At 37.7% G+C, this 27,912-nt stretch overlaps 1 protein-coding gene across 1 annotated transcript; it reads left to right on the top strand.

The window, feature by feature from the left end:
* Nucleotides 1-27,912, top strand: LOC127682345 (arylacetamide deacetylase-like 2). Its single transcript, XM_052178715.1, has 5 exons — nucleotides 1-138; nucleotides 18,067-18,289; nucleotides 19,820-19,889; nucleotides 21,522-21,693; nucleotides 27,310-27,912. The coding sequence occupies exons 1-5, from the start codon at nucleotides 1-3 to the stop codon at nucleotides 27,910-27,912; spliced, it is 1,206 nt and encodes a 401-aa protein (XP_052034675.1).

The following is a 27,912-nucleotide window of genomic DNA, read 5'->3' as shown; positions in this document are numbered from 1 at the left end:
ATGGGATACAAAACTCTGTGCTTTGGGTTGTTGTGTATTCTTTTGGCTAATTATATTTATTTACCAATTCCTGAAAACATTGAAGAACGCTGGAAAGTTCAGTTTCTGGATGCTGGTATAAGAATGTTGTCATTTATGGTAATATATTTTAATGTAATATTTTATTAATTCTTTGTGAATTAGCACAATGTTGTAAGACATTTTCTGGGGACCAGGGAGACCTTTTTACAATTATTTGTGAAAATATTTCATAATTTATAATACTTTAGTAGCAATTTTAAATAGACTTTGTTTCTTTTATGATATTATGAATAATCAAAAAATCTCAATGCTTTTGTAAATGTTGAACATGTTTAATTGAAAGACAGACACATGTTTTCTAAGATGCTATTTCTAAACTAAATGGCTATCATATATTGGCATCAGAATAAAAAAACTAGTGTTATCTAAAGCAACACTTGAGTGATTTTTTAAGAAGTTTAAATATATTAAATGCTTTTCTGAAAAAATCTAAGATCTTATACACTCCTAAACTAATGTTATATTATATAATGTCTATTATACTATAGGATTTCTATGTATATTTAATCAGTTACTATTTTTCTCCTCTGGATAGTTCAATTTCTTATTCTCAGGAATTATGCACATGTCTTGTGTTTTTGTGAACCCCGAAGAGGTTTTCAACTGTCACTCTTAGTTGTGGTAGTACATAACTCCCTGATGATGATGATAATAGTGATGTTAAAGAAGATCATTGCAATTTAACACAGTGGTGTATTTGTATTAACATAAAAATGTACTTTTAGTAAGAGAAAAAATGTCATGGTGGAAGTTCCTTTTCTATTATCTTAGATCACTGAAACACATTTGTTTAAGGGGAAGAGCTGGCTTTCCTGTCTGCTTTCAAATTAACTATTCTTTTGTGTTATTCCACCCATGATATCTCCCCAGAAATCTTTATTATGCGATTATAAACAGAGGAGAAGTTCTTTTGAAATAGAAAATGTGTTAGATGACACATACTCCCTGACATGTCAGGGAGCCACATGGTTAAAGTCTTGACCCCTGCAATTGCTGCTGTCTAACTTAAGTCCATGCTGCTAGATTTTAGATTTTATTATTAAGGCAGTGCCTAAACTCAGGCTTATTGAAGATGATATACCATGTTTCTTTTTACTAAAATATATCTCTGTCTGGAAGCCTTATGGATATAATGTCAATAGGAAAATTTATGGAGATAAAAAAGCAGATAATGCATGATCAGAGAAGTCATAGTAATTAGGCAGGCCTGCCTCTGCCTTCCAAATGCTGGGATTAAAGGCATGGGCCACCACTGCCTGGCTAAAATAATCTTTGTGGATATCTTTACTAATGAAACTTTTCTTTTCAAATTTTAATTAATGACAATATTTTTCCTTTCCTTTTCCTTCCTCTAAATCCTTCAATATACCCCTTAACATTTTCCTTAAAATTCATGATCTCTATTTTATTAATTGTTTTTGTATACATACATGTGTATGTATAAACATATTCCTATATTTAAACTGTTCATTCTACATAATGTTCCCTATCATACGTTTTCAGGGCTGTTTGTCATTGGACAGCCAGTTGGTGTGCTCTTTCCTGGGAAAGGCCCCCTCTCTGAATCCCAGCTTTCTTCTGTTATGTACAGTTTTTGAGTAGAGCTGAGGCATCATGGACTTTCCCTACTCATTTTAGTATATGCATTGCTATCACCCTTGTTCAGCTCCAGTTTGGTATACCATGTTGGTCAGATTTCAAAGGTGCAGCTCCTGAGATTAGTAGGAGACACAGAATCTCACAGCAAAGTTCTCTGATCCTGTGGCTTTTACAGTCTTTACATCAGCTCTTCGGAAATGTTCCTTGAACTAAGATTGGGAGTATTTTGTATTTGTATTCACTGGAATTAGGGTCTAAAACTCTCCATTTAGATTCCTTGTGGTTTTCTGTAGTGGTCTCTGTCTATTGCAAAGTGTAAAATTTCCTAGACAAGTACTGAATATCACACTTATTTCTAGATTTAAACATAAATTTAATAGATTTTTGAGATTATGCCTATTTAGTAAATTAGTGGTTGTAGATTCTTTTCCCATGACAATGAATTCACCATCACTGAGTGTTTAGATAGATTTTTCAATACTGGGCATGGTTTTCTTCTTGTTAGGATGGTCTTAAGTCCAATTAGAGAACTGTTGGTTAACACCAAGGTATATTTGACACTACTTCATCTTTAGGATGATAATGACATGCTGGTTGTTGATGTGGTTCATCATCATCAAAGTTAGGTAGCAATGTTAATTCCATGTCTCTTTGGAAGCTTGCATGATGTCTTCTAATACCATGTAAGCAAGTCTTCAGGAAGGGGACAATGAGGTCAGGTCTAGTTCAAGAATCTATGGGCCCTAAAACTAATATTTTAACATGCAGGGACTCTGTTAGAAGTTATTTACTAGTGGCTCAGTACTTCAATTATCTTAAGTATTTAACCTCTTGTTCTACTTTGAAGGTATCACTGTTACTATTCCCACTTCTAAATGAAGTGCAGAGAGTAAGTAAAACAGTTCATGAACAGAACAATTGTTTGGGCTAGTTTTAAATGCAATTTTTAATAACTGTAATATTTATAAATTTAAATGCATATACAGCAATCCTTTCTTTGCATTAGAGACCTCTAAAATTTGTATTTTTTTACTTTGTGTTCAAAATGTCCTTTAAGTTCTCATGGAGAGGTGGCTCAACACTTAAGAGCATTTGATCTCTTACAGAGGACCTGTGTTTGATTCCTAGCATGCCTTTTAAATCAATAGCAAATCATTACATATCCTTTTATTTCCGTTCCTTAGTACTAGTAAATGATGCAACTAATTATTAGAACAAGAAAGGTGCTAGGTTGTGTCTTAATTAGGGTTTTATTGTTTTGAAGCGACTCCACGACCAAGGCAATTCTTATAAAGGACAACATTTAATTGAGGCTAGATTATAGGTTCAGAGGTTCAGACAATTTTAATCAAACCAGGAAGGATGACGTATCTAGGCAGGCAAATGGCACAGGAGGAGCTGAAAGTTGTACATCTTGTTCCAAAGCCAAACAGAAGAAGACTCGCTCCCACCTGGTGGTTAGGAGGAGTCTTTCATTGACTACTCCCACAGTGACATACTTCCTTCATCAAGGCCAGACTTCCTAATAGTGCCTCTTCCTGGACCAAGTATATTCAAACCACCACATTCCACTTTCTGACCCTCATGGACTTGATTAAACACATGACTCTATAGGGGCCATACCTAGCCATAGCAAAATAAAAATATATTTAGTTCAACTTTCAAGTCCCCATAGTCTGTAGAATTCTCAGCAGTGCTAAAAGTTCAAAGTTCAGTCTTTTCTAAGATTCATTCAATCAAAAAGCAGACCTTAAATACCGCAAAATATACATTACCATTCCAAAATATCACAGTGAAGAAATACTGAACCAAACAAGACCAGTAATAAGCTGGGGAAGCTCTAAACAATGCATCTGTAGATCTGATGTCAGAGAGGTCCAGAGAACTCCAATTTCTTTGATCTTTGTTGATTTCAATAAACTTCTTTCTCCTGGGCTAGTTCCACTATCTGTTGGGCACTTTCCTCAGCAGGTATCTCACAGCTTCTGGCATCTGAAGTTGGAATCTTCAAGGCAACTTTAACTTTACAGTTTCTTATTCCAGTGTCTGGAATCCAAACACGATCTCTGGGCTTCTCAAAAGGGCTTTTATCACTTCTCCATCTCTGCCTTCTATAACTCTTTTTTTTTTTATGTGACTTTTTTTTTATTCGATATAATTTATTTACATTTCAAATGATTTCCCCTTTTCTAGCCCCCCCACTCCCCGAAAGTCCCGTAAGCCCCCTTCTCTTCCCCTGTCCTCCCATCCACCCCTTCCCCCTTCCCCGTTCTGGTTTTGCTGAATACTGTTTCACTGAGTGTTTCCAGAACCAGGGGCCACTCCTCCTTTCTTCTTGTACCTCATTTGATGTGTGGATTATGTTTTGGGTATTCCAGTTTTCGAGGTTAATATCCACTTATTAGTGAGTGCATACCATGATTCACCTTTTGAGTCTGGGTTACCTCACTTAGTATGATATTCTCTAGCTCCATCCATTTGCCTAAGAATTTCATGAATTCATTGTTTCTAATGGCTGAATAGTACTCCATTGTGTAGATATACCACATTTTTTGCATCCACTCTTCTGTTGAGGGATACCTGGGTTCTTTCCAGCATCTGGCAATTATAAATAGGGCTGCTATGAACATAGTAGAACATGTATCCTTATTACATGGTGGGGAGTCTTCTGGGTATATGCCCAGGAGTGGTATAGCAGGATCTTCTGGAAGTGAGGTGCCCAGTTTTCGGAGGAACCGCCAGACTGATTTCCAGAGTGGTTGTACCAATTTGCAACCCCACCAGCAGTGGAGGAGTGTTCCTCTTTCTCCACACCCTCTCCAACACCTGCTGTCTCCTGAATTTTTAATCTTAGCCATTCTGACTGGTGTAAGATGAAATCTTAGGGTTGTTTTGATTTGCATTTCCCTAATGACTAATGAAGTTGAGCATTTTTTAAGATGCTTCTCCGCCATCCGAAGTTCTTCAGGTGAGAATTCTTTGTTTAACTCTGTACCCCATTTTTAATAGGGTTGTTTGGTTTTCTGGAGTCTAACTTCTTGAGCTCTTTATATATATTGGATATTAGCCCTCTATCTGATGTAGGATTGGTGAAGATCTTTCCCCAATTTGTTGGTTGCCGATTTGTCCTCTTGATGGTGTCCTTTGCCTTACAGAAACTTTGTAATTTTATGAGGTCCCATTTGTCAATTCTTGCTCTTAGAGCATACGCTATTGGTGTTCTGTTCAGAAACTTTCTCCCTGTACCGATGTCCTCAAGGGTCTTCCCCAGTTTCTTTTCTATTAGCTTCAGAGTGTCTGGCTTTATGTGGAGGTCCTTGATCCATTTGGATTTGAGCTTAGTACAAGGAGACAAGGATGGATCAATTCGCATTCTTCTGCATGCTGACCTCCAGTTGAACCAGCACCATTTGTTGAAAAGGCTATCTTTTTTCCATTGGATGTTTTCAGCCTCTTTGTCGAGGATCAAGTGGCCATAGGTGTGTGGGTTCATTTCTGGATCTTCAATCCTGTTCCATTGATCCTCCTGTCTGTCACTGTACCAATACCATGCAGTTTTTAACACTATTGCTCTGTAGTATTGCTTGAGGTCAGGGATACTGATTCCCCCAGATTTTCTTTTGTTGCTGAGAATAGTTTTAGCTATCCTGGGTTTTTTGTTGTTCCAGATGAATTTGATAATTGCTCTTTCTAACTCTGTGAAGAATTGAGTTGGGATTTTGATGGGTATTGCATTGAATCTGTATAGTGCTTTAGGCAGAATGGCCATTTTAACTATATTGATTCTACCGATCCATGAGCATGGGAGGTTTTCCCATTTTTTGAGGGCTTCTTCCATTTCCTTCTTCAGAGTCTTGAAGTTCTTGTCATACAGATCTTTCACATGTTTGGTAAGAGTCACCCCAAGATACTTTATACTGTTTGAGGCTATTGTGAAGGGGGTCATTTCCCTAATTTCTTTCTCAGCCTGCTTATCCTTTGAGTATAGGAAGGCCACTGATTTGCTTGAGTTGATTTTATAACCTGCCACTATGCTGAAGTTGTTTATCAGCTGTAGGAGCTCTCTAGTGGAGTTCTTTGGGTCACTTAGGTAGACGATCATGTCGTCTGCAAATAATGATAGTTTGACTTCTTCCTTTCCAATTTGTATCCCTTTGACCTCCTTATGTTGTCGAATTGCCCGAGCTAGTACCTCAAGTACAATATTGAAAAGATAAGGAGAAAGGGGGCAGCCTTGTCTGGTCCCTGATTTCAGTGGGATTGCTTCAAGTTTGTCTCCATTTAGTTTGATGCTGGCTACCGGTTTGCTGTATTTTGCTTTTACTATGTTTAGGTATGGGCCTTGAATTCCTGTTCTCTCCAAGACTTTAAGCATGAAGGGATGCTGAATTTTGTCAAATGCTTTTTCAGCATCCAATGAAATGACCATGTGGTTTTGTTCTTTGAGTTTGTTTATGTAGTGGATTGTATTGATGGATTTCCGTATATTGAACCAACCCTGCATTCCCGGGATAAAGCCTACTTGATCATGGTGGATGATCGTTTTGATGTGTTCTTGGATTCGGTTGGCAAGAATTTTATTGAGTATTTTTGCATCGATGTTCATAAGGGAAATTGGTCTGAAGTTCTCTTTCTTTGTTGGATCTTTGTGTGGCTTTGGTATCAGCGTAATTGTGGCTTCGTAGAAGGAATTGGGTAGTGTTCCTTCTGTTTCTATTTTGTGGAATAGTTTGAAGAGTATTGGTGTTAACTCTTCTTTGAAGGTCTGGTAGAATTCTGCACTGAAGCCATCTGGCCCTGTGCTTTTTTTGGTTGGAAGACTTTCTATGACTCCTTCTATTTCTTTAGGCATTATGGGACTGTTTAGATGGTCTAGTTGGTCCTGATTTAATTTTGGTATTTGGTATCTGTCAAGGAAATTGTCCATTTCCTCCAGATTCTCCAGTTGTGTTGAGTACAGGCTCTTGTAGTAGGATCTGATGATTTTTTGGATTTCCTCAGTTTCCGTTGTTATATCTCCCTTTTCATTTCTAAGTTTGTTAATTTGGATACTTTCTCTGTGCCCTTTGGTCAGTCTGGCTAAGGGTTTATCTATCTTGTTGATTTTCTCAAAGAACCAGCTCCTGGTTTTGTTGATTTTTTGTATGGTTCTCTTTGTTTCTACTTGATTGATTTCGGCCCTGAGTTTGATGATTTCCTGCCTTCTACTCCTCCTGGGCGAAATAGCTTCTTTTTGTTCTAGGGCTTTCAGGTGTGTCATTAAGCTGGTAATGTATGCTCTCTCCATTTTCTTTTTGGAGGCACTCAGGGCTATGAGTTTTCCTCTTAGCACTGCTTTCATTGTGTCCCATAGATTTGGGTATGTTGTGTTTTCATTTTCATTGTGTTCTAAAAAGTCTTTAATTTCTTTCTTTATTTCTTCCTTGACCAAGGTATCATTGAGTAGAGTATTGTTCAGTTTCCACGTTTATGTGGGTTTTCTGTTGTTTCTGTTGCTATTGAAGACCACTTTTACTCCATAGTGATCAAATAGGAGGCATGGGATTAGTTCTATCTTCTTATATTTGTTGAGGTCTGTCTTGTGACCAATGATATGGTCGATTTTGGAGAAGGTACCATGAGGTGCTGAGAAAAAGGTATATTCTTTTGTTTTAGGATAGAATGTTCTATATATATCTGTTAAATCTAATTGGTCCAAAGCTTCAATTAGTTTCATTGTGTCCCTGTTTAGTTTCTGTTTTCCTGAGCGGTCCATTGAGGAAAGTGCAGTGTTGAAGTCACCCACAATTATTGCGTTAGGTGCAATGTGTGCTTTTAGTTTTAATAAAGTTTCTTTTACGAAAGAGGGTGCCCTTGCATTTGGGGCATAGATGTTCAGGATTGACAGTTCTTCTTTTTGTATTTTTCCTTTGACCAGCAAGAAGTGTCCCTCAGGGTCTCTTTTGATGACTTTGGGTTGAAAGTCAATTTTATCTGATATTAAAATGGCTACTCCAGCTTGTTTCCTGAGACCATTTGCTTGTAAAATTGTCTTCCAGCCTTTTACTCTAAGGTAGTGTTTGTCTTTGACCCTGAGGTGTGTTTCCTGTAAGCAGCAAAATGTAGGGTCCTGTTTACGTATCCAGTCAGTTAGTCTGTGTCTTTTTATTGGGGCATTAAGTCCATTGATGATAAGAGATATTAAGGAATAGTGATTGTTACTTCCTATCATTTTTGACGTTATTTTTTAAATTTGATTGCTTAACTTCTTTTGGGTTTGAAGAAAGGTTACTATCTTGCTTTTTCCAGGGTGAAGTTTCCCTCCTTGTATTGGTGTTGTCCTCCTATTATCCTTTTTAGGGCCGGGTTTGTGGATAGATATTGGGTAAACTTGGTTTTGTCATGAAATATTTTAGCTTCTCCATCTATGGTGATTGAGAGTTTTGCTGGATATAGTAGTTTTGGTTGGCATTTGTGTTCTCTTAGAGTCTGCATGCGATCTGCCCAGGACCTTCTAGCCTTCATAGTCTCCGGTGAAAAGTCTGCTGTGATTCTGATAGGTCTTCCTTTATATGTTACTTGGCCTTTTTCACTTACTGCCTTTAGTATTCTTTCTTTGTTTAGAACATTTGGTGTTTTGATTATTATGTGACGGGAAGTATTTCTGTTCTGGTCCAGTCTGTTTGGAGTTCTGTAGGCTTCTTGTATATTCATGGGCATCTCTCTCTTTAGGTTAGGGAAGTTTTCTTCCATAATTTTATTGAAGATATTTGCTGGCCCTTTAAGTTGTAAATCTTCACTCTCATCTATGCCTATAATCCTTAGGTTTGGTCTTCTCATTGTGTCCTGGATTTCCTGGATATTTTGGGTTACAAGCTTTTTGCATTTTGCATTTTCTTTAACTGTTGAGTCCATGGTTTCTATGGAATCTTCAGCATCTGAGATTCTTTCTTCTATCTCTTGTATTCTGTTGTTGATATTTGCATCTCTGTCCCCTGATTTCTTCCCAAGGCTTTCTATCTCCAAAGTTGTCTCCCTTTGAGTTTTCTTAGTTGTTTCTACTTCTGATTTTAGATCCTGGATGGTTTTGCTTAGCTCCTTCACTTGCATGTTTGTGTTTTCCTGTAATTCTTTAAGAGATTTTTGTGTTTCCTCTTTCATGAGCTCAGCCTGTTGACCAAAGTTCTCCTGTATTTCTTTAAGAGATTTTTGTGTTTCGTCTTTCATGACCTCAGCCTGTTGAGCAAAGTTCTCCTGTATTTCTTTAAGTGTTTTTTGCATTTCCTCCTTGTTGGCTTTTGTATTCTCCTGGATTTCTTTCAATGATTTTTGTGTTTCCCTTGCAAGGGCTTCTAACTTTTGACCCATTTTCTCCTGAATTTCTTTAAGTATGTCCTTCATGTGTTCCTGTACCAGCATCATGACCAGTGATTTTAAATCCAAATCTTGTTTTACTGGTGTGATGGGGTATCCAGGACATGTTGGTAGAGGAGAATTGGGTTCAGATGTTGCCATATTGCCTTGATTACTGTTAGTGACGTTCCTGTGTTTGCCTTTTGCCATCTAGTTCTCACTGGTGTTAGTTTTTCTTGCCAGTGCTGGACTCACCAGTGCAAGCTGCCCCTTCCCAGTTGGCCTCTGGTGCACAGCTTACCTCCTGCGCTGCTTGTAGACAGGGTGCTGCTGCCTAGGCTGTTCAGATCCCAAAGCAGGCACCCGAAGGCTCCCGCTGGGGCCCGCTGGATTCACTGGAGCACACTGACTTCTCCCAGCTGGCCGCCCGGAAACCCAGCTAGCCACTTGCAGGACTTGGAGATGTGGTGCTGCCGCCCAGGCTGATCTGGGCAGCAGAACTCCCAACCGGGTTGGTGCACACAAGGCTAGCCTAGCTGCTCAGGCCCTGAGTCTAGGCAAAAGCCTGGCAGGCCAATGTCGGTGCAAAGTTCCCCTCAGCTGTGGGTGTTAATTGGGTGTGTCAGGTGGCTAGGATGGTGGCGTGCGCTAGTTCCCTGAGAGTGCTGGGAGAGCCTGCTGGGCTAACAACCTCCTGGCTGGGTCAGCACACAGATGGCCCAACGAGCAGCCCAGGGCCTGGGGGCAGTCCAGGGCCTGACTGTCTGAGACCCCTGCTATGTCCTCCTTGGGCTATGCCTGTTAGCTGGTTTGGTTTTGCCTGCTAGGTCTCTCTGGCTTCCCATAGTCAAAATGGCGGTGGTGCGCAAACTGGCCCGGATAAACAACCTCCTGGCCGGGTTGGCACACAGATGGCCCACCGAGCAGTCCTGGGCCTGGGGGCAGTCCAGGGCCTGACCGTCTGAGACCCCTGCTATGTCTGCCTCGGGCTATGCCTGTTAGCTGGTTTGGTTTTGCCTGCTAGGTCTCTCTGGCTTCCCGTAGGCAAAATGGCGGCTCCTGGCTGGGTCGGCACACAGATGGCCCGCCGAGCAGCCCAGGACCTGGGGGCAGTCCGGGGCCTGACTGTCTGAGATCCCTGCTATGTCCGCCTCGGGCTATGCCTGTTAGCCGTTTGGTTTTGACTGCTAGGTCTCCCTGGCTTCCCTTAGGCAAAATGGTGGTGGTGCGCGCGCCGGCCCGGGAGGAAAAAAACCTCCTGGCCGGGTTTGCACCCCGGTGGACCCCCGATCAGCCCAGGGCCTGGGTGCAGGCCAACGCCCGTCGGGCTTAGACCCCCGCGATGTTGGTCTCGGGTTATATTTGAGTACCTCAGTCTGATTTCTCTGGCGACCGAGAACCAATATGGAGCCCTGGTAACTGACTGGCGGGAGGCAGAGTTCTGATGTGGCTTCTCTATAACTCTTGACCCAGTTGACTATTCCACTGCTGCTGCTGTTCTTGGTGATCATTCCACAGTACTGACATCTTCAATACACTGAAGTCTTCCCCTGCAACTAGGCCTCACCAATAGCCTATAAAAGGCTCTTGTCATGTTTCCAAGCCTCAACTTCATTGCACGACCCATTTAGTCCCGGGCCATCAATTGAAAAGGAGGCTGCATCTTCAACAATGGCCTTCCCTGGCCTCTCATGTTTCAAAGTCTTACATGTTCTTCATGAACTCTTTATGCCTTCAAAACCACAACCACTTGGGTAATTCTTACACCAGCTGTAGCATGAGCTACAACCTTGGCTAACTCTGGAACACAGCTTCTTTCTGCTTTCAGAAAACAATTCCCAGAAGATTTTACATTGGTGATGCTGGTCTCTTCTTATTCACCACTAATTTCCAGCTAACAAGCATCAATTGTCCAAGTAGTCCCTTCCATTCTTCACTATAAAGCCAGAGCAACATGGCTGAAGCAACCAGGTCCTGATGCTTGCTGGGCCTGGAACATGCCCCCTTGTTCTATTACACTATCACCAACTTTCTATTTTCCAACCCCTTTACTACCTAAGCTTGGCTGTGCTAGAACTTGCTCTGTAGTTTGACCTTGAACTCAGAGATCTGCATGCCTCTATCACATCACCACTGCTCTATAGTACAGCTGGAGCTCAGGGATGGTGATTCCTCCAGAAGTTCTTTTATTTTTCAAAAGAGTTTTGTCTATCCTGGGTTTTTTGTTTTTCCATATGAAGTTGAGAATTGTTCTTTCCATGGCTGTGAAGAATTGTGTTAGAATTATGATGCGGATTGCATTGAATTTGTAGATTGGTTGGTAAGATGCCCATTATTAGTCTGTTATTCCTACTGATCCATGAGCATAGCAGATCTTTCCATATTCTGAGATCTGCTTCAATTTCTTTCTTCAGGGACTTGACGTTCTTGTCATACGGATCTTTTGCTGGGGGACCAGTCCTGGTAGTTCTTACTTGTTCTTAGTTCTTCTTGAGGCAGCAGAAGGGGAAGAATGTTGGCATGAATAAGATTTGGATTCATGAGATATTTAGGGTTGCCGTATAATTAGAAAATGTTTACCTATCTAAGTCTAAATCATTTTGCTATGGTAGCTGATCTCCTTCTGTCCCTTTGAGACAAGAGACTGCAGTCTTTGGGATTTAGCACCTCATCATAAAGTAACAGGGTATTAAGTAAAGGATTAATTGCTAGAACCTTTTCCCTTTTGTCTAGATGCCTCTTGCTTGTCAGGCTAGGGAGCAATAAACTTTTATTGTGCCAGGAAACAAGAATCATGTTCACAGAAGAAAAATATTTTACACAAGCAAATATGAATTAAAGTCACATAAATTCATATCATATTCATGTATACACATTCTTAAATCTCCATTCAGACCAGTTGGGTTCAGCTTTTATACTGTGTCATGATTATATAACTCCAAACATACATCAACACTTACATATGTATATGGAGCAAAATACTAAGCATCAGTGCAGAAAGAATTCACTTATTCTGTGTGAAAAATGAGTTCCAATCTTTATTGCATAGAGAAATAAAACACTTCTACCTTTTTATTGCTAAGTGACTTAAGCAGTCAGTAAGAAGAAAGTTTTGTACTCTTTAGTATGACTAAGTCTACCTTGCTATTAAAAAAAGACTTGTTTTATCCCATTTGGAGTAATTGTCTGGCTGAACATATATAACCTGCCATCATCTCTGCAGGGTCATAGAGAGTTAAAAATTGTAACTTTTGTGATCAAGGTATTAGTGAAGTGTTATATAGATAAACTCAGTCAATATTTCTTCTGTCCTAGCACCTGTAGTAAATCATTAGTTTCTTTTTTGTGACCTTTGGTTTATGCTTTTACAACACCTTAGAGTATGCGCTGAGTAGTAGATGCCTGATTTCTATCTCAGAAGCAATTGCATCATGACATTAAAGACTGGCAGAGTTCTCATTGAAGTTTTACCTATCAGAAAAGATTTAATAGCAGTGTTAGTATAAAAAGTACATAATTACTATGATTTAGGCATTCTTATAGGATCTTCATTAAGGTTAAAGAAATAATCTATTTGTCTATATCAGTGCAGGTCAGTATATCTTTGTTGTTCTGCAGAGATCAGCTCAAAAGAGTGGGCTAATACCTAGTGATTGTTATATATAATAAAAAGAAAAACATATAAATAGCAGGATTCTTTCCTAAAACAGATTTCTCCTGGGCCTGGCCTACCACAGCAAATCCATCATATATATTTAATCCAAAGTGGACCATCTCAGGAAGTCACCTGCTAGTATTTACCTTCTACTCATTGGCTCCTGACATTCTTTCACTTGTTTGGCTAGAGTTACACAAAGATAATTTATATCATTTGTGGCTATTGTGAAGTGTGTTGTTTCCCTAATTTCCTTCTAGCCTGTTTATCATCTGTTTAAAGGAAAGCTACTGATTTGTTTGAGTTAATTTCATATCTAGTCACTGTGCTGAAGTTGTTTATTAACTCTAGGAATTCTCTGGTAAATTTTTGGGGGTCACTTATGTATTTTACTTTATCATTCACAAGTAGTTATACCTTGATTTCTTCTTTTCCAATTAGTATCTTGATCTCCTTGATCACTTTTTGTTCTCAAATTGCTCTAGTGAGAACTTTCAGTACTATATTGAATAGATAGGTAAAGATTGGGCAGCCTTGTCTTGTCCCTGATTTTTAGTGGCATTGATTCAAGCATCTATTTAATTTGATATAGGCTGTTGGACAGTTTGTTCAATGCCTTCACCTGTTTGATTGTGCTTTCCTGTATTTCTTTAAGGGATTTGTTTGTTTCCTCATTTAGGGCTTGCCTCTGTCTTCCTTTTCTTTTTTCTACCTTTATTTAAGGGAGTTATTTATATCCTCCTCAAATGCCTCTATCGTCTTCATGAGATTGGATTTTAGGTCAGAATCTTGCTCTTCAGACGTGTTGGGTAGACAGAGATTACTGTGGAAGGACAATAGACTTCTAATTGTGTCAAATTACATTTGCTTCTGTTGCTTTTGTTCTTGGGTTTCCCTTTTGCCATCTGGCTATCTCTGGTGTTAACTGGCCTGGGTGTCTGACTGGAGCTGACTTCTTTGGAGGTAAGTAGAACTGTGTAACCTGGGTTAGATCAGGCCTTCTGGGAGGTAGACATTTCTGTCTCTGGTTAGGGCAGGCCTCCCGTGGTCCTTGTTAAAGCAAGTCTGCAGTGTCTCTGTATCCCCGTGTCCCTGGTTAGGGCAGGCACCTTGAAAACAGGATGGTTTGGGGGTCCTGGGGTAGGCACAATGATCTGCTAAGGGTTCAGTAGAGGTACAGACTGGAAGCATGATTGGGCTTAGGTATAGAGAAAGAGATGCTACATCTTTTGGACTTTGTGGGTGTCCCAAACCACATGGGTATTTGGGGCTTGGATCTTACCCATGATCCGGATTATGTTGGGCTTCACGTATGACAGGCAGGCTGTGGGGGAGGTGGGTTGAGGTAGAAGTCCACACTGGAATGACAATGGGGCTCAGGCAGAGCAGGATAGATGTGTGTGAGAAGGGAAGCTTAACTATTGGTCAGGAGTTTGATAGAGGTGGAGGAGAGGCAGCCGGAGAATGGAGGTCCTCCTGGGATAGCAGGATGTTTAGAGCAACTTGGATTGACCTAGAGGGTTTAGCACACAGGGAAGATGGTTGGGAGAAAGAAAGCTTACCTGTGTGTTCCAGGAGTCTGATGGAGGTAGAGGAGAGGTAACAGGAGAATGGAGGTTCCCCTGGGACAAATTTTCTAATTTCATATTCCATTGCATCTAAATAAGATTGTATATATATATACAGCAGTGTTAGTATAAAAAGTACATAATTACTATGATTTAGGCATTCTTATAGGATCTTCATTAAGGTTAAAGAAATAATCTATTTGTCTATATCAGTGCAGGTCAGTATATCTTTGTTGTTCTGCAGAGATCAGCTCAAAAGAGTGGGCTAATACCTAGTGATTGTTATATATAATAAAAAGAAAAGCATATAAATAGCAGGATTCTTTCCTAAAACAGATTTCTCCTGGGCCTGGCCTACCACAGCAAATCCATCATATATATTTAATCCAAAGTGGACCATCTCAGGAAGTCACCTGCTAGTATTTACCTTCTACTCATTGGCTCCTGACATTCTTTCACTTGTTTGGCTAGAGTTACACAAAGATAATTTATATAATTGTATAAATATATGCAATTTATAATTGTATATATATATTTATATATATACAATCTTATACTTACAATATACTTACAATATGTATATATATATATTGTAAGTATTGCTTCATAGTATCTATGTACTAATCATTATGAGCAGTGCAACAGTATGTTCAAGTTTCTCTGTGGTAAGAGTTTATAGTCCATTGGGTATACACAGGAACAGTATATCTAGGTGATGTGGAAGTTCTAGTTGTGTTTGTGGGGACACTCACTGGGCTTTCCACAGTGACTGCTCATATTATAATTATGTTTCAGTGCCAGTGTTCCTTTTATTTTATATATTCTTTGTTTACATTCCAAATGATTTTCCATTTCCAGGTTGCCCCCTTGCCCGTCAGTGTTCTTTTTTTCCCCGCACCCTCATTAGCATTTGGCATTATTTGTTTTCTTGGTGTTAGGTGTTCTGTTTGTAGGAGATAAAAAATCTAAAATAGGTCTAATTTTTAATTCCCTGGTAGTCAAAGATGTTTTTACCATTCTCAGACATTTATTAACCATCTCAGATGTTTATTAAATTATTTCTTTTGAGTACTATCCCTTCATTGGATTTGTTCATTTATTTGTTGGAAATTCAGTTATACATGTTCTATTTCATGCTTCCTCTCTGAGTGTATAGTTCTCAATGTCTTCTGTCACTCTCTAGATTGTCTTTTTACTCTACAGATAGTCACTTGCTATGTTTAGTAGGTCTGTCATTTCCTTTTATCCCCTATATCAGTTCTTGTGGTTATTTCCTATGCTTTAGACATTTGACATCTTTTGTATCTCCTTACAAAATTTATGATAATTTTTCTAGTTCTGAAAAATATAGCTATCATATAAATTGGTTGCAACATTTTAGGAGTTGTGATGAAAGCATTCCATATCCTTAAAAGAGATGCATAGCCCATCTATGTTTGCAGCTTTCCTTATTTACAACAGCAAGGGAATGGATTCTTTATAAATGTTTACCAGAAAATGGATGGATAATTAAAATGCTTAAATACACACAGTTGAATCCTTTATTTTTTATTTTCCATACAGGAAAATGTTATGTAATTTTCAGGAAAATGGTAAATATTCTTTTTAATAGTCTTTTGAGTGAGGTAGCCTGGGAACAAAACAATAACAGCTATAACACCAAACAAATCAAAATCAACGCTGGATGTTTTTTTACAGTGTACCTCACTTTATTTGTTGAGGATATTCTATTGGACATGGAGCTCATGCTTTGATTAGTTTTAGATAGCTATCTTGCCTCAAGGACACATATTTTTGCTATTTGAGATCTGGAGTTACAGCTCATTTTTACACTCAAGATATTTACATGGCATTGAGCATTTGAACTCCAGTCTTTATGTTAATAAGTACATTCACCACTCCAGAGTTTTTTCTTCCTTATTTGTACTTCTTTTCTTTTTTCTCTTGTCTTTTTGCTCTAAGTTTTCTAAATATATCAAATGATTGGAAAGATCAACATTTCTGGTCATCACAGACTTTATAGGAAGCATACTCACCTCTGAACCAGGTGACAATACAATAGTTTTCTGTATTGTCTCATGCCTTGTGTTACATTCCAGTTTCATTTCTTTCTAATTCTTCTATAAAATTTACCAACAGTTTATGGAAACTACAGAACTGCCTCTTTTAAATAATGATATTTCAATTATTAAGGATTTTATATGGAATCTTTTTTTCAATTTTCATGTTAAAGTAAACTTGCACTATATATCTTGTGTTTTTTAATTTAAAGTTTTTAAATTTTTCTATATAGGGAAGTGTTATTTGGTGTGTGTGTGTGTGTGTGTGCAGTTTCCTAAAAGAATTGTTATTTGATCTAAAAGGTATTGATGGGCTCACCCTTCTACAGTGATATTGGGTGGCTTTACCGCTTTACTCTCAATATACAGATAACTCACAGAAAAGTAAACAGAGAAATTCTGATGTCAAATGACCTTATAAATCTAAGGAATCTAAAATACATCTACAGAATATCCCACCCAAACTACATACATTTTCTTTCATCAAATCATGCCACTTTCTCCAAAATCCACCACATATCAGGAAAGAAAGCAAATTTCACTCAAAATAAGAAAAGTGAAATAACACTGAGTTCTATATGATCAAAAAATAATAAATCAGGATATCAACAATAATAGGAACTATATAAAATAAACAAGCTTTTCAAAACTAGACAGCACATTGCTAAATGATAATTTAGTCCATGGAAAATCAAGAAGGAAATCAATATTTTAAAAATTATTTGGCAATTTTATAAATTTTCTCTCCCTTTCTCATGACTCCCCTTCTGCTGAAACCTCTTAACCAGTCCCCTTTACTGTCATACCTTCTTTTTGTGAGATTCACCTGGGCTTATGTAGTTTCATGTTGGAGTGTTGGAAGAGATACTTAAGAGAAGAAGGGTAAATTATCAGTGTCTATACCACTGAAGAAAATGGCACCACCTCTCCCAGAAAACATTGACTAACCATAGTTCCTAAAGTTATTATGGGGCTTCAGAGACCCCTGCCATGCCCCCTAGAAAAAGTTGATGGCACCAGTCTTGTGTTGCACTTATACAGGTAACCATGTTAAGAATCCTCAACTTCTCCTTCTCTTTTTGGTTTGCACCTAAACAATTTGTAATAATTCAATCAGTGTTGTTTCTGAAAAAAAGATGGTAACTCTGACTTATTTATTATAAATATTTTCTTTATTAATTTGTCTTTGAACTTGTCTAGTGATATTTCATATATATTACTTATTCTTTGAGAATTTTGTATATATGTACAATGTTTTACAATCAAATATATCCTTGAATCTCCCCATCCAAAATCTGCAGATTCTACCACACCACATGCCTCTTTCATGTTCTACAAAAAATGGGGTGAGTCTAGTTCAAGTAGTCCCTATGTGCATGGGTATATGGCCATCTACCAGTGCCAGAGTAATCTACTTAGAGTCACACCCCCACAGGAAATTGACTCTCCATTAATTCTCCACTAGCCTATTGTTTCTTACCAAGAAAAGGTCCTACTGAATCACTCACTTCTACTTACTGGAAAGTTGCCTGGCATAATCTCGTTCAGGCAATCCTAGCTGCTGTGGGGTCACAAGTACAGCATCTTATAATGGCCAGAAGACTGCATTTTAGTCAGGACTTTGTAATCTGCTTCCTGTTTGTGGACATATTCAGGGCAGGGATATACACACCTAAGGCATCTTCATATCACTTTTTTGTTTTCAAGTTGCATCTATATACACATCTGTTGTTAATACAAACCATTAATATTTAAATTTTTGTTTTGATAGGCCAAAATGTTTGAAAACATGGGTCTTATGAAATATCAAGATTTTTTGTCCATACTTTTGAGACTGCAACTGACAAAACCCGTTTCAGATGAAAACATTACAGTGATTGACACAGACTTCAGTGACATCCCTGTTCGTCTGTATTTACCTAAAAGGAAATCTGAAAGAAAGAGACCAGCTGTGATTTACATTCATGGTGGTGCCTTTACCTTAGGAAGCTGCAGTAAGTTTTTTTTTTTTTTGATGTAAGAATTAAATAAATTGCCTCTTGATGTTCTGAACTGAGCTTTTACTTCTCAGACCTTGCCACAGTTTTTACTGCAATGATTTCTCTTTCCTTGAGCACTTAACAGTAGTCACAATGGTTGTTTTTATATATCGAAGGCCATTTTATGCTTTAAAGTGAGTTGGTTTCCATTTATAAGTAAAAGGAATTTTGACATTGCTTTCTGATCAGATATTAATGACAAATTTTAACCCTCTTTTTAATCTACCTCCTTGTGAGTATGTAGTAGTTAGATTTAATTAATAAAACATTTTATAAGGAATTTCTAATACAAGAATATGATATTGCTTATTTTAATGAGGACTGAATGCATTTGTTTAGAAAGTACAGTTTTTTATGAATTTTTAAACATAAATATATTTATGTAAGTGTTTATGTTCATGGCAACATAAAAATCTTATTTAAAAAATTTATACCAAGAAGTACATCTAGTTTTAGTTTAAGTCTCAAAGGGCAATATACATGCCAAAGTGGACTGGGGATAGCCCTTCAGGCATCAGTGCTACACAAAGAACTATGGACAACCAAGAAATGCCCAAAAGATCTGCTCCAGCAAAGAGCATATCAATAGGTTAGCCAATATCAAATGGTCAGTCCTGAATACAAGTAACATTGTATAGACTAAGTAGGTTTTATTTAGAAGTATATATAGGTATATATACACACTAGATGCATGTAACAATAAATAATGAAAAATAAACCACAAAATTGAAAAGAGACAAAAGAGAGGTATTTGGGAGGCTTCAGGCAGAGAAAAGTAAAAGAAAAATTACATAATTGTATTATAATATCAAAGATTTAAAAAGGTTAAAATATACAAAATTGGGACTAACTTAATTAAGATGCCAATTATAGCAAAAATCTGAATTTACAAAAATAAAAATTCTGGTTAAGTTCAACTTCTAACCACAGTTGTAGGAAACATGTTATTGAGGAGTTGGAGAGCCAAGACATAACACTTTTCCATCTCTTGAGAAATACAGAATTCAACCAACGAACATGGAAAACAATGTGCTTATTGCTAACCAAGCATTTTTACTATGTCCATAGTTCCTGCTAATGGGTCATCATGAGTGCAATATTTCCTGATAAAGTTTCTATCAGTGTTGCTTAATCAAAAACCTCCTCCTCATGAAACGCACCCCAGAGATCAGCACAGTGTGCTACATGGGGACCTGTCTGCACCTATGGCGTCTCTTGACTGGAGCACTACCTTGACCGTGGAGGAACTGTTCTGTTTATCCCAAAGCAGGGTAGCAATATACAAGACCCATCTTCCATTGTGTCCAACCAGATTTTGCCTGAGAGCACTGACTACCAAAAACAATGGGTGTTACACGGTTAATTCTTAGAGTTGTCCTCAACTCATCACGGTTCACATTTCTAGAGCCATTCTAAGATCTACATGTGTTTCCACTGCTTGATAATCCACCAAGCAGAGTCTTGTTTTTATCTCTTTCATTTCAGAGTTGCATCCGTATGATTACCTGAATAGATGGACAGCAAACAAGCTTGATGCTGTTGTTGTGGGACTAGAGTAAGAAAACAATTTACTAAACCTTAAAAAAAAAAAAAAAGTCGGGATCCTCGTTCTGATGTTAGGGTTTAAATTATTTTTTCTTACACAGAAAATACAGCCACAACAGCCTTGGGATATGTTTTATTTGAGTTACTAATAAGAACAATGTAGGTTAGAATTATTCATGGATTTAGTAATATTAAATGACCAGTGTTGATACTATATAAATAGTTTAAGTGTTCCTCAAATAATACTTTACATATATCATTATTATGGCCAGACTTTTCTATCACACACCAAAGACAGGAAGATTCCTACTATTTTAATATGTATTAGGTATACTTGATATTTGTGAAACCTTCATCATGAGGGTGAATCCTTACTGCCAAGTCTATAGTTCAGAAATTTCAGAATTATGGACTCATCTGAATACACTGAAAGAAATTTCTTGACTGCAAATGTAAAAAAATCAAGTAAACATACTGTAGAGATTAGTGACGGCCTTATAAGCATTCTTTGAAGTAATCAAAATAGCTTCTTTTATTTTAAGGAATAAATGACTTACAATCTTAAGGATGATCTTCCTATCCTCTTGTAATTTCAACCAAATCTACCACATTATTATGCTATGTAACCTTTTAAAATGGTGTATTATATTGCATTTACTTTAATAAATCTATATTTCTTAAGGTACTTGTACTTGCCTTGATATATACATTATTTTAAAATTTGCTTTATTTAGACTATTTTAAAATATTTAGGCCCTATTTAAAATATTAAAACTAAGACTATCTGAATAACATTGTTTATATTGATATATAAATAGCTGAAGAATTCTAATGGTTTAAAAAATAGAAGAAAATAATATGAGAGTCCAATTGAGGTGTGCTCTCATATCAGAACACACACACACACACACACACTCCACAAACAGACACACAGACAGAATACAATATGTTCTTAATAATTAACTTATAGCATTTTGGTAAGATGCATTAATATACATATATAATGTTAAGATATACTTAAATATATATAAATATTTTAATATTTCTATTATTGTTACATAATTAATTAAATTATCACATAATTAAATAATTATTAAATTATTACATAATTTAATAATTATTTAATTATAACACATTTAAATAATTATTAATTAATTAATATAATTCTAATATTGATTCAAATGCTCAGGGTTCTCATATGAAATTCTTTATTTTTATAGAATTCTGCCTTAAACAAATTCCTAAATGAAGGCACTTGTGTTTAATCGATGCCATATTCTCTGATTTTACATTTTCCTGGGGACTTCTATAATAACCAGGAATTGCTGCTTTATGTCACAAACTTCACAGAACGCCTGGTGAATCCTACATACTTTATAATGGTCTCTCTCATAAAAATTTATTCTCATTAACATTCATCCTCTATCACCCATATTACCATAGGACCAGTACCTGAAACCCTTTAAGCCAGTATCTGCTTCTGTTTTAAAACAGAAACTGCTAGTAAGTCTAGGTTTATTGATGGAACTAAAGGTTCAAAGGAAAGACAAATTTTATTTATATATTGTTGGTGAAGCTGAGAGATCATTGTATGTATAAGTTTTATCATGTTGCCTTCTCGGTGTTTGGTTTTCCTTTAAAGCTACAGACTTGCTCCTCAGCATCCATTCCCAGCTGCCCTTGAAGACTGTGTTCTTGTCATCAAGTTCTTTCTCCAGGACACAATACTTCAAAAGTATGGAGTAGATCCCACTCGTATTTGTATTTCTGGAGACAGTTCTGGTGGTACATTGGCAGCCACAGCAACTCAATTGGTATGTTGTGTTGCTGAAGATGTTTTACTATTCTGTCTTGGTGCTTGCTTCTGTTCTGTATATCTCACTTTACCAAGCTGTGCCCGGTACCACAAACAAATTTGCTCTGCTCTTTTTCTACCTGACTCTACACACATTTGAAATAGCTAATGAAATTCTATGAGGTGCCCTACAAGACAAATCTAAAAATAATTCAAGCATTTGAGACACTGTTTGGTACTCAGGTCACATCTTTGCCAGACTGAAGCTTTTCTGGTTGAGGAGACATGGCCTGGCTACTCAACTGCAGTGTTTTCTGTCCATGGTCCTTGTGGACATGAAATTAGACAAATGGTCTCTGTGTCTGTAGAATGTAATATTACACATATATTCCATTGAGATCGCTACAGTCTTCCCACAAAGCACTGGTGTGACTCACAAAGGGCTGTAGGAAGGGAAAAGCAGGGGTTTCATATAGATTCGTCTGTATCCTGAAATTTCATATGCTTTTGGGTAGGTGAGACTTGTTATCCAGCTAAGTGACCAAGACTGAGACTTCAGTAGCTGTTCCCAGGACTGTTCCACAGTCCTAAACTAATTTAGGCAACACAAAGTTTTCTATAATTACTGTTTTACAAAATGCCCTGAACTGGATGTCCTGGTTATCAGAGCATCTCTGGGAGATTATTTTATGTGAGCTTCAGGAAGTGTTTCAGCACATTTGGATCCACTATTTTGGGATTTTAATAATGAAGAATAGTTTGACCACAAAGTATAAGGTACATAAAGATATTCATTCCTTTTATAAAAGTTTAGTAGTTTTAATATAATGGGTATTGGAAAAGATACCAAGTGTTTCAGGACTGAACAGGAATAGTAAAAGCTGAATTCCAGATATTGCTGTTTTCCCTTAATTAATGTACTCTCTTTTGTCTTCCTTTGATTTAAATGGGGGAAATTTGAACTCCTGCAAAGGAAGCCTATTCTTGCCCATTTCCCTAAAGTTTGCTGGTTTTCACTTCATTTCTGTTTTCTTTTGTATATAAATTTGAATACATATGTCTGTGAATGTCCGCATGTATGCTGTTTCTTGCTCATATCTATGCACAAACGTGTAGAAATCCATGCAGACCTCATTCAGGTCTTATCTGTTTTCAAGTAAGATGATTCCCTGAACTTGAAGTTCTGTGAAACTGCGGCACTAGGTGCCCAGTCCAGGGATGCACTTGGCTTTACCTGAAGCATCTACCAATTCACTTGAGATGACACCTGCTTCCTTGTGGAGAAGCTATCACTTAAATCTGTCAAAGTTTTTGTACCATGTTCCATGCTCTCTCTTCTCTGATCTTCTGATATGCTGCATTCCCTTTTCAGCTCAAGTACCCCCCCCCCCCCACACACACACACATACCCGCCACACCAAAGAAAGGAGTCATTAGTCATGTCTTAGCATACTTGAAATTTGGCTAATGTGACTGAGGATATAAATTTTTAATGTCATTCCATTTTAATTTATTTTAAAAAGGCAGGCATATATGGGTTTGAGCTGCAGGCTTGGATGGGTATGAGACTACAGATTTGTTGTTCCTTTCCATAGACACTCATATGTAAATTACATAAGGCAGAAACTTTGCCTAAAAATATACTTGGCTACAAGAAATTGTTATCATTTGGATGTACAAATGAATATATAGAAAATATTTTACATATTATCTCATTAAATTTAAAATTTTAGTGTTTATTTTACAAACAGCAAAAATGATTCTCTTCGGTAATTAATTCTTTATCATGTAGAACTTTGCATCCATTGTGTGTCTGCATATTTTGAGATTGGTCAGTTACTTTTCCTTATGTGCAGTGGAGATTTCAAGGGCGTGTCCTTGAGAACTCCCCGTGGAGGGCTACAGAGATGGACTTTTGTGGATATTGTGCTGCTGCATGAGCATATGTGCTGTTGGAGTAATGAGCATTAGGGACCCACTACACATTCTCTCCTGCTGTGTGCATAACTAGAAAATGGGAAGAAGAGGAATCTTCTTACAGCTATAATCTCAGGACAATATCCATTTCTGGTAAAGATGGGGGCTGTATTCGCAGAGCATCCCTCATCTTCTCCGACTTTTTTTGACTTTTATAAATCATTCTATTTTTTCCTAAAGGTAGGATTAATATTTGAATTGGCCAGGTCCTTAGAGGAGTGCTACTGGTCTTAACACAGTGTCAAATGATGGTCAAAGATTGATAATCCCTGGCCTTGTAGTCTTATTATTTTTGCTTTAATGAGCACTCATCTCTTGCAATGTAACTCTCTCAATATTTTTTATAAAAATTGCTGGTTTCTTTTTTTTCTTTTCTTTTCTATTCGATGTATTCTATATTTACATTTCAAATGATTTCCCATTTTCTGGGTCCCCACTCCCCCCAAGTCCCAAAAGCCCTCTTCCTTCCCCCTGTTCCTCCATCAACTCCTTCCCACTTCCCTGTTCTGGTATTCCCCTATACTGCTGCACTGAGTCTTTCCAGAATCTGGAAAGGGGGGCCACTCCTCTGTTCTTTTTGGACATCTTTTAATATGTGGATTATTTCTTGGGTATTCCAAGTTTCTAGGTTATTATCCACTTATCAGAGAGTGCATACCATGACTGATCTCTTGAGACTGGGTTACCTCACTTAGTATGATGTTCTCCAGCTCCATCCATTTGTCTACGAATTTCATGAATTCATTGTTTCTAATGGCTGAATAGTACTCCATTGTGTAAATATACCACATTTTTTGTATCCATTCCTCTGTTGAGGGAAACCTGGGTTGTTTCCAGCTTCTGGCTGCTACAAATAGGGCTGCTATGAACATAGTGGAGCATGTGTACTTATTACATGCTGGGGAATCCTCTGGGTATATGCCCAGGAGTGGTATAGCAGGGTCCTCCAGAAGTGGCATGCCCAGTTTTCTGAGGAGCCACCAGACTGATTTCCAAAGTGGTTGCACCATCTTACAATCCCACCAGCAGTGGAGGAGTGTCCCTCTTTCTCCACATCCTTGCCAGCACCTGCTGTCTCCCGAGTTTTTGACCTTAGCCATTCTGACTGGTGAGAGGTGAAATCTCAGGGTTGTTTTGATTTGCATTTCCCTAATGATTAATGATGTCGAACATTTCTCAGAAAATGGAAAAATCTTCCATGCTCATGGATTGGCAGGATTAATATAGTTAAAATGGCCATATTGCCAAAGGCAATCTACAGATTCAATGCAATCCCCATCAAAATCCCAACCAAGTTCTTCATAGAGCTAGAAAGAGCAATGCTCAAATTCATCTGGAATAACAAAAAAGCCAGTATAGCTAAAACTATTCTCAACAGTAAAAAACTTCAGGGGGATTCAGTATCCCAGACCTCAAACTTTACTACAGAGCAATAGTGATAAAAACTGCATGGTATCGGTACAATGTCAGGCAAGCCGATCAATGGAATAGGATTGAAGACCCAGAAACGAACCCACACACCTATGGCCACTTGATCTTCAACAAAGGAGCTGAAAGCATCCAGTGGAAAAAAGATAGTCTTTTCTACAAATGGTGCTGGTTCAATTGGAGGTCAGCATGCAGAAAAATGTGAATCAATAGAAAAGAAACTGGGGAAGACCCCTGAGGACATGGGCACAGGGGGAAAGTTCCTGAATAGAACACCAATAGCTTATGCTCTAAGATCAAGAATTGACAAATGGGACCTCATAAAACTACAAAGTTTCTGTAAGGCGAAGGACACTGTCAAAAGTACTAAATGTCAACCAACAGATTGGGAAAGGATCTTCACCAACCCTAAATCTGACAGAGGGCTAATATCTAATATATACAAAGAACTCAAGAAGGTAGAACCTAGAGAACCAAATAACCCCATTAAAAAGTGGGGTACCAAACTAAACAAAGATTTTTCACATGAAGAACTTCGGAGGGCTGAGAAACATTGCCGGTTTCTTAGAAGTAAAATTCTGTATGGAGGCAAATATGCACACACACACATACACAAACACAAATACACAGACACTCACACACACACACACACACACACACGTCAGACTTGGTCATTTGTCTTAATCAAATCCACACACGTTTATGCATGCTTACATACAAACATATATACCTACATATATATATATACATATATATATATATATAGACAGACATATACATATATACATTTGGAGGATTAGGCTGAACCCCATATGTCACATGCATACATTTGGATGGATGGATGTGACAGAACCCCACAAGGTACCACTTTATGTTTTTTCTATAATCTTTTAATAGACAACCATTCTTTAAAATTATTATTTTTGAATATATATTATTACTAAAAGGAGAATTACAAAATGAGTTGATATGCACAAAGCAGTGTTTCATTTTGTAAGTCCAAAGGAATTGTTTCACATGTCCTTGCGTTATCATAGTGGGACAAATTTTGTCCCAAGCTGAGTTTTCTCTTTAGTGTAATGGTGAAAGCTCATTGTATTCCATAGTAAGCTCCCTTTACTTACTATGTTACGAGGAGTTGCCATATTTTATTAGTGAGTCTAACTTTATTATATCTTTCTGGCAAAACAAGTAAAACCATCACTTCAAACTTTCTTTCTAAATTTGTTTGAATCAAATTAAGAATTCTATAAAATTATTAATTCTTCTAAACAGCAATAATTCATGTAAGTGTATCTTTATGTCAACCTGCAAGAAATTTGCTCAGTAGAGTTTGCTAATGCCCAGGAATTCTTAAGCTATGAAATCATTACAGGAAAGGCATATCAGCTGCAAGAAGCAGTACTGAGATGAAGTCTCTTGGGACCTTGCCTCTCAGAGCTCAGGTACCAGAGCCTCTCAGAATCATGCAAAAAAAAAAAAAAATGGTGGGCCACCTCCAGGAACTTTACCTGCTAGTCTAAGCCTCTCCTAGATGGCTCCTGACATTTCCTCAACATGTTAAGGTTACACTTTTATAAAGTTTATTTATATATCAGATTTGGAGTCATTTTGCACACACACACACACACACACACACACACATATATATATATATATGCATATGTGTTTGCGTGTGTATATGTGTGGGAGTGTGTGTGTTTTTAACCAATTAGAGAATGGTGACACATGCCTATGACCTGAGTAGTTTGGAGGCTGAGGTAGGAGGACTGTATGTTCTAAAACAACATGGTATATATGCCCCCCTCTCTCTCTGTCTGTCTCTCTCTTTTTTATGCACACGCATGCACACACACAGACACATACCATCACTATCACCATCACCCTCACCATCACCATCACCACCACCACCACACCAAAGCAAAAACATTCAAATACTTTTTTAAAAACTAGTCTGAGATATAATTATGCTGTCATTGTCTCTGGGACTCCCTTGATCATCTTTTGGTTATTGTCATACTGAGAATAACTGTATGCATAGGAGAGCATACACCATTTCCACATTGATGAATGTGGAATGACACATCCTCACATCACTAAACAAGTAAGTAATAGTGTGAGAATAATCACTAGTATTTAAATGTTATGAAGTTATTTACCCTGGGTTATTGATGCAAATATGTATCCCTTATGTGTAAAAGTAATTGAGGATTTTTTTTTATATTCACAGCTACAGAATAATCCAGAACACAAAGATAAAATAAAGGCACAAGCCCTGCTGTATCCAGGACTACAGTTTATCGACATCTGGATGCCATCTCACCGAGACTATGAACATGGTCCCTTTCTTTCAAGGGAGATTGGAATTAAGTTGGGATGCCTATATGTGACTGAAGACACAGCACTGCCCCAGGCTATGCAGAAAAATGAACACATGCCCAAAGGGTCAAGACACCTCTTCAAGTTTGTTAACTGGAGTGACTTCCTTCCTGAGAAGTATAAAAAGAACCATGTTTATACTGAGCCCTCTCTTGGAAAGCTAAATGCTTTCTACCCAGCATTTGTGGACAGCAGGCTATCCCCTTTGCTAGTCAGTGACTCCCAGTTACAGAGTTTGCCATTAACATACATCCTCACTTGTGAACATGACATCCTAAGAGATGATGGTCTTATTTATATCACACAGCTTAGAAAGGTTGGGGTTCAAGTTACTCATGATCACATAGAAGACGGGATACATGGAGCCATGTTACTCATTACAGTGCCATACAATTTACATTTAGGATTAAGAATAAGAGATAAGTATATCAGTTGGTTAGAAAAAAACTTATAA

The sequence above is a fragment of the Apodemus sylvaticus genome, chromosome 4, assembly GCF_947179515.1.
Source record: "Apodemus sylvaticus chromosome 4, mApoSyl1.1, whole genome shotgun sequence".
In the NCBI taxonomy this organism is placed as follows: domain Eukaryota; kingdom Metazoa; phylum Chordata; class Mammalia; order Rodentia; family Muridae; genus Apodemus; species Apodemus sylvaticus.
This window is presented reverse-complemented; position numbering and strand designations above follow the sequence as displayed.

Excerpts from the sequence above, each read along its gene's own strand:
- LOC127682345 (XM_052178715.1), top strand. The coding sequence starts at position 1 with ATGGGATACAAAACTCTGTGCTTTGGGTTGTTGTGTATTCTTTTGGCT. Across the intron at positions 139-18,066 it reads TAAGAATGTTGTCATTTATG|GCCAAAATGTTTGAAAACAT; the intron begins GTAATATATTTT and ends TTGTTTTGATAG. Across the intron at positions 18,290-19,819 it reads CTTTACCTTAGGAAGCTGCA|AGTTGCATCCGTATGATTAC; the intron begins GTAAGTTTTTTT and ends CTTTCATTTCAG.